General features: G+C 51.5%; 1 protein-coding gene across 5 annotated transcripts in view; it reads left to right on the top strand.

Annotated features, from left to right (window-relative positions):
* The window catches only part of DLG5 (discs large MAGUK scaffold protein 5), a 128,424-nt gene that overhangs the window by 39,384 nt on the left and 73,789 nt on the right, over window positions 1-15,251 (top strand). For 4 of the 5 annotated variants that reach the window (XM_045040199.1, XR_006587027.1, XR_006587029.1 and 1 more), the window contains exon 2: window positions 11,111-11,179. The exons of the other annotated variant lie outside the window; for it this stretch is intronic. In XM_045040199.1, the coding sequence (XP_044896134.1) occupies window positions 11,111-11,179 (69 nt within the window). The remainder of the gene's footprint in view (window positions 1-11,110; window positions 11,180-15,251) is intronic. 5 annotated transcript variants of the gene reach the window in all.

Here is a 15,251-nt window from a genome sequence, read left to right as displayed (position 1 = left end):
CTTTGCTCTTTGCCCTTTGTGGACTGAACATCCCTGACCTGTCCAGTTTGGGTCTCGTGTCCTTGCCTACTTTGCAGCTTACGCCCTGAGACTTGGGCTGTTCCCAGAGCCATCATTTCCTCTGGCTGACTCCTCAGCCTACCTGATCTGAGATTAATGGGAAATGGCCATTTTGGGGGATGACGTAGCATTAAGGGGACGGTGGGAGGGAGACGTTTTGCAGTTCTTTTGCATTCAGTCTGAGCATTAGAATCATGAACAGGTTCCCCAAGCCCCATTGGTTCATTCTATTTCCTGCTGCCTTCTAAGCCAGGGTGGAAATACCTATCTGGCTTGTTCCAGAGATTGTGCTGGTCTCCCTTGGTGGGTCAGGATGAGCTGATGGCCAGAGGAGTGACAAGGTTGGAGGGGTCGAAGCCAGGAGCAGAGGACAAGGCTGGCGGCTGAGGTGTGGCAGAGATGACTAGAACCCATCTTTCTCTTGTTTCTCTTCTTCCTTCCGCTGTTGGAAAGATAACCTTGGCCTCAGTGCCAAATGCTGGCGCATAAGCCACTTTTTGGCACAGCCCTACCAGAGTTTCTAACCCATCAGTTGTGACTCCTCACCTGAGCATTGTCACTGAGTAGGGGGATGGCTGCTCACAGCCTCTGCTGCCCACTGGGACAAGGAACTGGTGAGTTTTGTTTTTTTTCTGATCTTATTGCAAAGGAAGTAATACAGGGCTGGTAGATAAGAGTCTTGTTTGAATCTGGATCCGCTTACTAGCTTTGTGGACGTGGGTGAGTTACTTGGCCTCTTTGAGCCTGTATTTTGCCATTTAGAAAATGAGTTGTTAATAGGCCATTTCTCATAGTGTTGTTGGGGTGATTAAATGAAATAATCCATATAAATAGTACTTATCTGCGAGAAGTACTTAGTAAATGTTAGCTGCTATGAGTAGTCAGAACTCCATGGTTAGTATATTCAAGAAAAGCTTGAGCCCAAACATGTAAGGTGGCGAGTGCTCGTTGGTAGCTCTCCCCGTCACTCTCTGACTCATGTCCATCGGTCTCTTTGATACCCAGGAAGTTCAGGGTGTAAGTGGAGTGCAGGTACAGTTTGCACTTGCTGTTTCTCTACTTGAAATAATCCTTCAGCATTCTGCACTTCCTTCAGGTCTCTGTTCAGATGTGACCTCAGAGAGACAACCCTCCCCCCGCCATTGTATCACAGTGCCTATCTCTTCACCACACCCCAGTCACCTTCCATTTTACTGTGTAGTATTTTTCTTGGTAGTACTTATTACCTGATGCAGTCCGCACTTGTTTATTAGTGAGGCTGTCCTCTTCCGCCCCCACTCCTGTGAGCTCCGTGTGAGCTCCATGAGCTCTCTCGTTCTCTGCTGCACCCCCAGGACCTCCTAGCACCATGCTCACTGAGCATTTGGTGAATGAATGGGCTCTGTGCTCCGCCCCCCCCCCCCCCCCCCCGGGGGCAGACGTGCCCGCCCACCAAGGAGTGGTGTCTGATGCAGAGTGCCCTCACTCCGTCTCTCTTGAGGTGGGCTGACCGGTGTCTGTGTGTAGGTAGGTGGTAGTGAGGACTGTGAGAAGGTTTGGGGCGGGCTGGAATGATGCCAAGCATGCAGAGAGCACTCTGGCTTGTTCCATGTGACTCAGAAACTAGAGACCTGCAAGGAAGGCCAGGGATGGATTGGAATTGGCCATGGCCAGGCACAGTGGTGGAAGAGGGGAAAAGAGGCCTCCTTATCCTACAGGCAAAGAAACAGGTAGAGTGTTAAGAGTTAGGGTTTATGGAGTGCGTGCCCTGTGCCTGGCTCTGTCCTCAGGGCTTTACCTCTCTTTACTCACTTAGTCCTCAAACCCATCATTCTTCCTGTTTTATGTTTTATTTTATTTTATTTTACTATTTATTTTGTTTTTTTAAGTTTTCTTTATTTTCGTTATCTCTACACCCAACATGGGGTTCGGACTCGCAACCCCGAGGTCAAGAGTCGCACCCTCCACCCGCTGAGCCAGCCGGGTGCCCCTTCCTGTTTTATGAATGAGGACGTGAGGCACAGAAGGTGGAAACAACTTGCCCAGGATCACACAGTGCAGGGGGCTTGCCCTGACACCCTGCAGTGGTGCAGGGCGGTGCCTCCTGGTTGTAGTCTGTGTAGAGGACGTGGCCTCTTCTCCCTTTACCGAGGAGTGGAGGGGGAGTCCTAGTTGAGAGCAGGAGGGAGCCGGCAGTGCCAGGTGCCTTGTGAGAGCTGCTTCCTGCCCACGGTGACTTAATTCTAGGGCAGATGTGCCACAGTGAGCTGTCCATCTGCAGCATCGTGGAGGCTCGGCTGCCCCTTAGGTGATCGTGCTGCTCTGGTTCCCTGTTCCCTCTTGCTGTGTCCTCTTGGCTGCTGTGCCAGGCAAATAAGCTGTCACAAGGGTAGCAGCCCTGAGCTGTGATTTGGGGGATGCTGCTCAGGCTTGGTCACGTTCATTGGTGGAGAACATGCCCCTAGATCATTGTGTTTTTAAAAAAATTTTATTTATTTATATTTTTTAAATTTACACCCAAATTAGCATATAGTGCAACAGTGATTTCAGGAGTAGATTCCTTAGTGCCCCTTACCCATTTAGCCCATCCCCCCTCCCACAACCCCTCCGTAACCCTCAGTTCTCCATATTTAAGAGTCTCTTCTGTTCTGGCCCCCTCCCTGTTTTTATATTATTTTTGCTTCCCTTCCCTTATGTTCATCTGTTTTATATCTTTAAGTCCTCCTATGAGTGAATTGGTCTTTCTCTGACTGACTAATTTCACTTAGCATAATACCCTCTAGTTCCATCCACGTTGTTGCAAATGGCAAGATCTCATTTTTTTTGATTTCCGAGTAATACTCCATTGTATGTGTATACACACACACACACACACACACACACACACCATATCCTGTTTATCCATTCATCCATCGATGGACATTTGGGCTCCTTCCATACTTTGGCTGTTGTTGATAGTGCTGCTATAAACATGGGGGTGCATGTGTCCCTTTGAAACAGCACACCTATATCCCTTGGATAAATGCCTAGTAGTGTAATTGCTGGGTCGTAGGGTAGTTCTATTTTTAGTTTTTTGAGGAACCTCCATACTGTTTTCCAGAGTGGCTGCACCAGCTTGCATTGCCACCAACAATGCAAAAGAGATCCTCTTTCTCCACATCCTCGCCAACATCTGTTGTTGCCTGCGTTGTTCATGTTAGCCATTCTGACAGGTGTGAGGTGGTATCTCATTGTGGTTTTGATTTGTATTTCCCTGATGATGAGTGATGTTGAGCATTTTTTCATGTGTCGGTTGGCCATCTGGATGTCTTCTTTGGAGAAGTGTCTATTCATGTCTTCTGTCTATGTCTTCACTGGATTATTTTTTGGGTGTTGAGTTTGATAAGTTCCTTATAGATTTTGGATACTAACCCTTTATCTGATATGTCGTTTGCAAATATCTTCTCCCATTCTGTCGGTTGCCTTTTAGTTTTGCTGATTGTTTCCTTCCCTGTGCAGAAGCTTTTTAGTCTGATGAGGTCCCAGTAGTTCATTTTTGCTTTTGTTTCCCTTGCCTCCGGAGACGTGTTGAGTAAGAAGTTGCTGCGGCCAAGATCAAAGAGGTTTTTGCCTGCTTTCTCCTCGAGGATTTGGATGGCTTCCTGTCTTACGTTTAGGTCTTTCCTCCATTTTGAGTTTATTTTTGTGTATGGTGTAAGAAAGTGGTCCAGGTTCATTTTTCTGCATGTTGCTGTCCAGTTTTCCCAGCACCACTTGCTGAAGAGACTGTCTTCATTCCATTGAATATTCTTTTCTGCTTTATCAAAGATTATTTGGCCATACGTTTGTGGTTCCATTTCTGGGTTCTCTATTCTGTTCCATTGATCTGAGTGTCTGTTTTTGTGCCAGATCATTGTGTTTTAGTAGGAAACTCTTAACACCCATCCCAATCTCCCCCCCCTCCCCCCCCCATCCCTGCAGTGACAGCCTAGCCTCCTTCCCAGGGAGCCCACCAGACTCTGCTTTGGACCACCATCTGTGCTTTCTAGGTTCAGAACTGTAACCCAGCCCAGCTGGGAGGTGACAGAAGAAAACAGGACTTTTTCTGTTGTTTTGGGTGACAGAAAGCCAGAAGCGAGGAGAAGTGTTCCCACCTGGTGCCAGGTTGATGGTCCCAGGTCCTCCCCCTGCTCCCATCCTGGAGCTTAGCCCCCCCTGACGGGAGATGACAAAGCCTCCAGGAGCCTTTTCCAACTGATGAGGGGGAGCAAGCTTTCTGACTGCTGTTTTTAATCTCTGGAAAATCAACAAACTTCCATCTTCCCCTTGTGCCTTTGGGGCGGGGGAGGGGGGGGACTCAAACGGTCCGACAGTGAGAGAAGCATCTTTATTTTAATCTTACTGAGTGATCAGTTCTGGGTGTGCGTGTGTTGTTTTCCCTACCTGTTCATACTTTCGCTTTGGGGCATTTGTGGCAGGAGATGGAGGTGGGTCACAGATTACAACACTGACGTCTGAGTTTCCTCAGGATCAGGTAGTTCAGTTCCTTAGCTCCTTATCTCATGGATGATTCCAGAGTCCAGCGGGAGGGGGTTAAGGAGTGAGCCTCAAGCCCAGCAGGCATCCGTCTTCACACTCCCCCCATGCAGATCTCACCTGCACACTTGGATGTCAACCCTTCATTTAGCCAGGAAAGGAACACCCCCATTCACCTTTGAAAGAGGGGCTACTGGTTTTTATCATGACCCCAGGAAGGGAGAAGTAAGCATCCTTACTGTGATATCTTAGCAAGTTCATTATTCTTGTCCTAAACTTGGCAGAGAATACTACAGCTGTATCTCAGTGGGGAAAACTAAGTCTTCACTTACAAACCTGACACTTAGGGGGGTGGCTTATGTATACCAGAGGTACATCATCACTTGACCCATGACAGCAGGTCAGGGACAAGGTGAATTGCCTGTCCTGAGGCAGGCACGTGGGGTGCACGAAGCAGGACTTCCTTCACTGATAGGCCAGGCTCTGGCTGCTCCATTCCGGGGCCGTGGTCACCCCATACCTCTCTGACATATTGAGGCTTGCCAGCCTCCCACTTTGGGTCTCAGTATCCACAGCCTTGGGTCATATTTTTATTTTTTAAAGGAAAAGATTAAAAAAATTTTTTTAATGTTTATTTTTGAGAGAGAGAGAGAGAGAGAGAGAGAGAGAGACAAAGCATGAGTGGGGGATGGGCAGAGAGAGAGGGAAACACAGAATCTGAAGCAGGCTCCAGGCTCTGAGCTGTCAGCACCCCCAACGTGGGGCTGGAACCCACGAACCACGAGATCATGACTTGAACTGAAGTCGGATGCTTAATTGACTGAGCCACCCAGGCACCCCACCTTGGCTCATATTTTTAAGCGGAAGGAGAAGCTGAGGCCCTGGTGTGTGTGTGTGTGTGGGGCATTGCTGCACTGACCCGTGATTCTGCAAAAGGACTTCTCAGCACCAAAGTACCTCCCGCCAGCAACTCCTGAGGTCCTCAGAAGCAGGGGAGGTGTTCTCTGCACAGCACGAAGCACTTTTCATGCTCTTGCCGCCTTCCTCATCTCTGCAGCTCACAGAGTTGGTGCCTCTTGAATGAGGGTGCCTCTGCTCTACTACCTGCCACGCACCCAGCACTGGCATGGCTGTTGGGGTGGACAGGAAGCAACAGCACTTGTCAGGGCCGTGGAGCCATGACTCCTCTCACTCCCTTTCTTCCCAGTTTCAGTCCCCTCTCTGGCTTAGCTTACAGTGCCTGTTGAGTGTGTTCTTGGTGGGGGAAGGCAGGCAAGGAGGGGACAAGCCCACTGTAGGGGGCATCCAGGCAGTAAGGCCATGGGCAAGGCTGGCTCCACTCTGAGACTTTCCATTTGCACAGGAGGATAGGCTCTGCCTGTGTTGCTTCCAGGCTGAGTTGGTTTCTCAGGTGCTTGTCCAAGCTCACCATCCTCCAGGGCCAGCTCCAGGCTGCTTCCCCCATGAAGCCTCCCTTGACTTCCCCTCTACCTTCAGAGCCTGGCAGCAGTGTTGTGTGTAGGGATCAGGAGCACAGCCTTGAGGCTAGACTGGGTTTGTGTCCTGTTCATACCCTTACTCGTCCCTCTATCAGGACCTTAGGCAAATTTGTTAATTTTGCTAACCCTTAGTTTTCTACTCTGTAAAATGGGCCTAATGACAGCCTCAGGGTTGCTTTAGGAATTCCTAAAGTGCTTAGCACAGCTAGACACTAGTGCTCAGTGTGTATTAGCTGCTATTATTATTATTGTTAGTGAGTACCATATAGTCTGGCAGTCTGTTCTTCCTGCACTGTTTGACCTTGTCACTCTAGTACCGCTATGACTTTCAATAGGCAGAGGATTGAAAATGGCAGGGTTGGAAGGCCTGGTTTGACCACGGTGGCAGCAGCTGGCACTTGGAGCGCTGGCTGTGCCAGGTGCTGTCTCAAGTCCTTTTCACATTAACTCAGTAGACTCCTCTGTTAGGAAAGTACTCCTCCTAGCCCATTTTACGGATAAGCACATGGAGGCAGGGAGAGCTGAGTGGCTTTCCCAAAGGTACACAGCGGCTAAGTGGCAGAGTTGGGGGAGTTCAGCCCAGGCAGGCTGGCACCGCTGTGGGTGTTCTAGTCAATACTGCCTTCATTTAAGGTTGAGGGACCCCGGCTCAGAGAGGGGAAGGGACTTCTGCACGGTTTCACAGCAGCTGAGTAGCCTCCTGAGCCCCTGGCTTGTCTTCTTTTCACCAGGCCTGGCCCAGGGCCTTGCAGGGCTCAGGCGTGCGTCAGCAACCTGGTGGACACGTGCAAGCACAAGAGCGATTGGGTGCCCTCGGTCATCTGCCTGTGACCTGGGGGAGGGTTCCAGGACCTCCTGGCTAGAGCCCCCAGGAAAAGAGTGGCTCGCCTTCTCCCTCCCGCTTCCCAGGTGCTTGGGGCGGGGGGGCTGGTTGGCATGTCCTCCCGGCCTCTCCTCACCCTCCCGGAGCACAGGGAGGACTCTGTGTGCTGGCTCAAGGCTGGAACAAGTCCCTTCGGTGCCTACAGGTTTCATGGGGAGGAAGCGTGAGTCACTGGGGCCTTTATGAGCTCCAGGTGAATGGAGGGGTGTATTAGGTGACAAGCTAAGCTTGTCTCTTTTGGGCCCCACAGGCTGCAGGAGGTGGCCTTGTTGGAGGGCTGGGGCATTCTGTTATCGCTTGGGTGATTTTACTGGAAGTTCTTTTGAAGTGGTCTCCCTGACCCAGTGGGGCTGAGTCACAGAGTAAACACAATTAGCAGGGGCTGGGCTCTTGGGAAGGATGCAGACAATGCGTGGGTCCCACGGCTTGCTGGCTGCCTTTCGGGGCCTCTGCCACGGTTTGCATTGGTTTCCCACCCGATGACTCCGGTCATCCCTGCTGCCCTGCGTTTATTCTGTCTGTCGACCACATGTCCTCGGGGACTTGTTGGAAATGCAGAGTCTCAGGCCCCCGCCGTCTCCCCACATCAGAATCTACATTTTGCTCAGGTCCCCAGGTAGCCCCCATGGCAGGAAAGAGCTCCCTTGTGTCCCTCTGTGGTCTACATGTCCATGAAAAGCTGGGCTTATGCCCTGCTCTCCTTTCCTGGAAACGTTTCCAGACCATCGACTTCTGGGTCCTCTCAGTTTGTGGGGGTGCCCTGGGTGGTGGTGTCCTGCGGGGATGTGGGAGGGCACATGGGGAGGGAGTGGGGGGCAGTGCCAGCGCGGGAGCCGGGTTGATTCTTCAGCCCTCACTGGCCTGGGCCTCTCTGCCGGGTTGGGGTATGCTTTAGGTTTCAGGGCAGGTGGGGTGTGAGTGCCTGCATGGAACTCCTGGGGGCATTGGGGGTGGCTGGGAGGCGTGTGCCTGTGAGAGGAGGCTGCTGTTGGCCTCCAGATTCGATTGTGAAACCCCAGAGGTAGATGACGCCTGACACCCGCCCTTCAGAAGCCACCGGCTTTGAAAGGACACCGCGTGACTTTGGAGGAGAGTGACTCCTCTTGCCTTTTCCCGACATCCTGACCACACAGGCTTTTTAAGACAACAATAGCAGCAGAGACAAAGCATGACCAAGACAGCGTCGTCTTCGGGCCTTTTTTCCCTCTGAATGACGTCTAAGGCCCTGGGAACATTGTAAAAACTGGGCCCTGTCCAATTTTAATCACTCCCTGCCGGCCCCCAGCTCCTAGGAGCCCTGCCAGCCGACTCAGGGGTGGTGATGCCCAGAGATGCAGATAGAGATGTCACGCTGCCCCCAGGTCAGGCCCCAGAACCCCAGCAGGACTTTGGGGACAGAGAAGAGGGACAGAATGTGTTGGTTGGCCAGTTGACTCCCCCAGCCAGGGAGGGAGATGGGCGGAGAGAGACAAGGGCGTCTGCCAAGTTTAATTAACAGTGGAAACTGGCCGTGGGGGAGGAGGGAGGCAACTTGGTGAGGAGGGGCGCTTTACTGGAAGATGGGGCTCTGCCGATGCCAGTAGTGAGGAAGAGGCAAGGCGTTCCCGCGAGGAGCGGCTGCTGGAGCGCGGGGCCGTGCTGTCGCAAGCACGATCCAGCTCAGAGATCCGCAAGGTGTGAGTGGGAGAGTTTATTTGCGCCTGCTTTTCTGAGTGGGCATCTTTTGAAAACAGTCCACCAACATACCAGCTGGCTAGCCTTCCTCGTCCCCGTAAAGAAAAAAATAATTAAGAAATTGGCAATTGAGTTGAGAAAACAGGCATTGTGTTACGTTTTTGTCCTTTGACATACCAGCGGATTGCCTGAATTGCATCTGACATTGCTTCGTGGATCCTTATGCAATGTTTGATGTTTATGGCGTGGGAAGAGAGATGATTTAAGAAACTTGTGGTGCTCGTTGTTTTGTTGGGACAAAAATGCAGAAACGTTGAATGGACAGCAAAATGAATTGTGTGGGTCGGACTTGAAATATGGGAGGTATTTCACCGAATGTTGCTACTCGTTTTTTGGTGGGATCAAGGAATTTCAGGGCTGAACAGGGTTTTCTAGTTCCTTTTCCCTTCAAGTGATGTGCAGAACCGTGCTGTGGTCTCCCTGCCAGGTGGGCGCGGGGCGTCCGTGAAGTGAACGCGTGTGTCGAGGGGGGCCCTGCCCTTCCTAGGTATCTGCAGACCGAGCCAGCCCTGTCCGTCAGGCGCCCCCACCCGCAGCTGCTCTCCGGCACCTACCTGCTGTGTCCATTTCTGGTGCCAGAAGCTGTGTTGAACAAACAGATCCCTTTGACAGTCCCATCTGAAGACAGAGCATCTTCAATCCACCCTAAACACCTAAGGTCTTAAGAGAGTCTCAGAAAATTCGGTCACAAGGCCACTGGTCATCCTGGCCACTGTCCTAGTTCTTGCTATTATGAAAGTCCCTTTTCCTTGTGTTTTCTTTTTGCTCTCCGCTTTTGTCTCTTTTTCTGGTGGGCGTACCTGCCAGCTCTCCCGCCTACCATTATGCCAGGGCTGCTCGGCTGTCTGCCCTTCCTCTCCTCCCCTCAGGTTTTCCCGTCTGCTCAGGGTCATCTGTCACCCTGCTGGCCTCTCCCTTCCCCGCCCCCACGGGTCTCCTTCTTTCTCTCCCCTGTTTACCCCCATCTCTTCATCCCTTTGCTGTCCCTTCGGGGAGTGCGCAGGTATCAGGTAGCTAGTCAAGAGTTGAGGTGGGAGATGGGGCGCCTGGGTGGCTCAGTCGGTTAAGCGGCCGACTTCAGCTCAGGTCACGATCTCGCAGTCCGTGAGTTCGAGCCCCGTGTCGGGCTCTGTGCTGACAGCTCAGAGCCTGGAGTCTGTTTCAGATTCTGTGTCTCCCTCTCTCTCTGACCCTCCCCCGTTCATGCTCTGTCTCTCTCTGTCTCAAAAATAAATAAATGTTAAAAATTTTTTTTTTTAAAAAAGAGTTGAGGTGGGAAAGAAGAAACTTTGACATCTGGCCCCCACGTTTCAGGTCCTGGAGCCCTAGATCTCATTAGTTCTTGGCTGCTTTCTCACATGGGAGCCCTGAGGCTTATGCAAAGGCTTTACTGCAAAAATCCCGTCTCTCGCTCACCCGCTCTGCCTGGTACACACACTTCTTCACTGTGTAGTTTTGTGCAGGACAAAACCCTGCATTCCTGCTGTTACCTTGTTTTCTTTGACCCACCGCCTGCGCATGGGTGCTTTTCTCAGCTCCCAAGGTAGTCTCGGTCGGCTTGCCCTCTTAACACTGTGTCCCCTGTAGCCACAAGCAAAGCATGCAGTCAGGGGGAACGTGTAATCCTGACATGGGACAGGGGAGAGGACCTCATAAGCTGTCTGGCTGAACCCCATCCTTGTTCAGGTCGGGAGCACAGTTCCAGGAAACAAGTGACTTGCTCAGTGGATGAGAGCTAGGTTCAGAAGCTGGGTTTCTTCACCCAGAGGTTTTACTGATGCCAGGCAGGTAACATCCTAGCCTTGGAAGCTGTGGTGTGGCAGTTGTGTGCCCACCTCAGGGGTTAACAACGTCAAGTGTTGGCCAAACAAAGGGCACGTACTGCTCCCTGGCTTTGGTGACCGTGTAATTGCTCAAAATTTTATAAGTAACTTTTAATAAGGGGGCAGGCACTGACTATATCATTAACGACTAAGCTTGAATATAGTCAGAACGCGAGAGCAGAACAGTCGGGCAAAAAGAACAAATAGTTCATAGATGTTTAGCTTCTCCTCTCTTGCTGTCTGCATGGAAGCCAGCGTCATATTGATAAAGATCTGTAGGAAATCCCGAGACCCTATTTTAGCCTGGGGCATATGTTGCTCCCTTGCTAAGCTTTTCCCCAGATGTCTTAACAAGAAGCCATCTGACTGGCTCCAAGTTCTCCTCTGTCTGTACGTAGATAGGTCTCCAGGGCAGGAGGGTGGCGGAAAGGTGAGGTGGGACATCGGCAGAAATACCAGAGACTAGGCCCTGCTGACCACACCTCCCCTGCCCGCCCCTTAGATCCGATTTCTAGTCCCTGACGTGGTGTTGGTTCTCAGTTTGGCGTTGACTGAAGACCAGTTGGTCCGACAGTGGTTTGGGGTTAGTAACAAATGGTCTGTCCTTCTGTCCCCAGGCTCCACCTACAGCGTCTTGTCCATCATGCCCTCAGACTCAGAAAGCAGCAGCTCCCTCAGCAGTGTGGGTGAGTACCACCTGGACACCCTTCCTTCCTGGAGGGCACCGGGTAGGTGGGGGGTCTGGGTGTGAGCTGAGGTAGCCCTGAGTCTATGGGATGGGAAGTTGGCCTCCCCTGTCAGATCATTCATGGGGTCATCTCCTATTGACTCCATTCACATTTTCTCCATCAGCAATCTATCCTCTTCTTTAAAAAATTATTATTATTATTTTTTAATGTGTATTTATTTTGAGAGAGAGATGGCGCCATCAGGGGAGGGGCAGAGAGAGAGGAAGAGAGAATCCCAAGCAGGCTCTGCACTGTCAGCACAGAGCCCTATGTGGGACTCGATCTCATGCCCATGAGATCATGCCCATGAGATCATGACCTGAGCCAAAATCAAGAGTTGGACACTCAACCGACCTAGCTACCAGGTGCCCCAGCAATACATCCTCTTAACAGAGGAGGGCAGAAATCTGGATATGGTGTTAGAATGGAGGCGGGTGGTAGGGGAGGCCGTGCTTCACCATTTCTTCACTTTGTCAGAGCGTGGGGCTTCTCAGTGAGCTGTTGTCCCCCTGACCCAGGCTTTGTACTTCAGTGACCACTGTCCATGAGAATGGCCCCTTTTGGGACTGTCCTTTGTAAGCAGGAACAGCCCTCTGGGCAGTGTATTGTCCTAGGGACAGGGGTAGCCAGTCCAAGTGTTTCCAGAAGCCTTTACTTTACTGAAGATATCTCGGCAGGAAGGTTGTCATGGTCTCGTAGCCTTCCCACACCTCTGTTACCTGTTACTGTGTCATGTGCCCGCTGTTTAACACCCTCGTGCGGTTTCTGATGTCCTGATCTGACCTTGATGGATCCATACACCTTCAGTGGAGAGTCCTGGAGTTTCCGAGTCAGAAGGGCTCACGGAGGTCATCTGGTCCAATTATTTTATTTCTTCCACATAGACAGATGGGGAAATTGACACTGAGAGAGGGCAAGTCTCATGTCAGAGAGTCCAGACCCAGCCGGGGGCAGACCTTTCATGCGTTAATTCGACTGACACTTACAGAACACCTCTGTAACGCCAGAAGTGGGCTTGGAATGCAGTGGTGAGTGAGGCAGACGGTGGTCCTAGTGCTTGTGGATCTTCGGGTCCAGGGGGAAGACGGTTTCATAAGTAAATACAACATGTGAGGTCAGTCCAGTAAGAGAGCTACAAGCAGGGAGGTACTGTATTCGTTTTCCAGGGCTGCCATAGCATAGTACAACAAACCGAGTGACTTATGTAACCAAAGTGTATAATCTCGTAGTTAGTCTGACGGCATCAGGCACGGTCTGTCCCAGGCACCTCTCCTTCCTTCTGCCCGGGTGCTGGCAATCCTTGGTGATCCTTAGCTCGTAGATGTATCATCCCAGTCTCTGCCTTTGTCTTCACATGGTGTTCTCCCTGTGTTCATGTCTGTCTTCAGATTTCTACTTTTTCAAGGGACACTAGTCCTACTCCAGGATGACCTTATCTTCAGTGTCTGACTGTATCTCTGATAAAGTCACATTCACATTTGCTGCCGTCAGGATTTCAACATTTTGGGGAGGACACAGAGCAGCCAATCAGTTTCCTTCCTCCCTGTCTGGGAGGACTCCTCCGGGACCACAGGACAGAACTTCAGTGTTTATTACTTTGTGCTGTCTGCTAGGAGTCCATCGACTCAATGAAGGGGTTGTTGGAATTTTGAACATGGCACTGGCTTCCGGGAATCCCGTGGGGTGGGGCAGTCAGGATGAATGGAACGCTGTCATGGGGCTTTTGTAAACCTGAGGGGGTTGAATCCTGAGTGCACCTCTCCTGCCTCATGCTCTGCTCTGTTGGCTCCCTGTTCCCCTTGGAAACGAGGTGCAGTGATCTAACAGATACCTGACAAATTCATTCACATCGACACTTCAGGGCTTACAGTGGTATCTTTCCTGGGAACATTTGCATCATTCTCTCCAAAGAGAGCGCGATTACTGAAACCACAGCAGTTATTGTTAGTAGTGGAATTTCAAGGAGGAGTAGGAGTAGGTATTTTTTATGCAGCCGGACTTCCGTAAACTCTGGAAGAAGCTTCATGTCACTGACCCGACCTTTGGTTCTATGCGTACCTGGAGCTGGTTCGGCCCTTGGGATGGAGGGGTGAACACTGTCCCCAGGTACTTGTTGACAAGCAGGCAGTGCTGTGCTGGACGTCCTGCGTAGGCTGAGCCTTGCTTGTTGGTGCCTGGATTTTGGATGCTGGAAGGCCTGGTTGTATCCCTTTGGGTCAGACCCTCCTCAGTTCCCCGGGACCCAAGTGTTGCTTTTCTTGTTCTTATGCCAGCAGTTGACATCGTCCTTGGGGTGAGTGGCCCCATTTTTGTGCAGACTGTGTTAGCCTGGAGACCTTTGGCTGTAGAGGAGGGAATACCGTCTCACATTGCCTTAAACAGTAGAGAAATGTGTGATCCCACAGAAGCCGCTGAGGTTGGGCTGAGTACATCAGGATGTGGCTCTGTGACCCTCTCTGTGTGTGTCTTCCGCTCAGGCTGATGGCAGGGCATTTGTAGCAACAGTTCCAGCTGTCGCATCTAGACCTGGAAGTGTCCAGGGCTACAGTGTCCCTTATGGGAGCCACTAGCCACAGGTGGCTATTTACAGTTCAAATTAATTAAAATGAACTAAAATTAAAATTTGTAGTTTTTTTAGGTCTGTTTATTTTTGAGAGAGAGAGAGTGCGTGTGCACATGTGGGAGGGGGCAGAGAGAGAGAGGGAGACAAAGAATCCCAAGCAGGCTCTACTCTCCCAGCTTGGAGCCAGATGCAGGGCTCAGTCCCACGAACAGTGAGATCATGACCTGAGCTGAAATCAAGAGTTGGACGCTCAACCGACTGAGCCACCCAGATACCCCTCTCGTTTCAACAGTAACACCAGCTACATTTCATGTGCTCTCTGGCTACCTGCGTGGCTACCAGCTGCCATACGGGACAGGGCAGATAAAAGAACATCTCTGTCATCACATGGTCCAGAGGCTGAAGGGGGTTGTCTCCTCTCCTGTCTCCTTGTCAGCAAAGAAGCCTTCTGCAGAAATTCCCTCGCAGGGTCTCCTCACACCGACTATAGTTGGGTAGCTTGTCTGTGCCCAAATCAGTGGCTCACACGGTATGGTCTCTGGACCAGCAGCACTCAGGCACCTGCTAGAAATGCAGGTTCCTGAACTTCACCCCATCCCTGTTACATCAGAAGCTATGGGGATGGGGCCCAGCATCTACATTTAACAGACTCCTGGTCTGACACGGGCTGACCTGACTTAGTCCCTGGCGAGGGCACCGGAGTGTCTGAGGCTGGCTTGGACCTGTCCCTTGGAGTGGAATGAGCGGTGGGGTCGGCCATGGGGACCACTGCTGTGCCTCCTGGGGGAGGAGGCTGGCCCGGCCTCACCTAATGACTGGCGGTGCTCTTTCCCTGCACCACAGCCCTGGCAGAAGGGGGCCGGTAGGTCAGATGGGGACTGGCTGTTTTGGTTTGTGCATGGTCTCTCTCCATGAACCTCAGGAAGGGCGAGGCAAGAGCAACGTCTTACGATAAAAATCTCACCTCCGCTTTCCCACTCACGTCGCAAACAACATTTGGGGAAAGAACGGCGAGTTACAGTCAGCAGAAGAGAAGACTGGTAGGGGAAGCCTTGCATGTGGTGTCTTCTCTGTGACAGCTTGTGCCTGATCGGCTGCCCTGGCTAGCGTTCGATCTGCGGGTGGCCTGTCCCCTTCCAGCTCTCCAGCTGGACACTGCTGACAACTCCCCACGCCTGTGCTAACCTTCAGGGTTAACAGCCCTAAGGATTGCAGAGTTCTTCTGCGGAGGCCTTTTCAGGCAATTTTCATCAGCTGAGCGCGTGTGGCTTCTCAGAGGCCTCCCCCATCCCATGCAGCCCGACGGTAGGTAACCTGCCTGTCGGTAGGCCTCACGGATCTGCCCAGGGAATGCACACTCATGTCAGGCAATGGATATTTTTCTTCCCCATTCACCCTGACCTAATTTCTCAGGTGCCTTTTATTTCTCACCTGGGACAGCTGGGGAGGTTTTAAGGCAAACAGACA

The sequence above is a fragment of the Felis catus genome, chromosome D2 (assembly GCF_018350175.1).
Source record: "Felis catus isolate Fca126 chromosome D2, F.catus_Fca126_mat1.0, whole genome shotgun sequence".
NCBI lineage: Eukaryota > Metazoa > Chordata > Mammalia > Carnivora > Felidae > Felis > Felis catus.
Note: the sequence above shows the minus strand (reverse complement) of the source record. Positions and strands in the feature narration are given on the sequence as shown.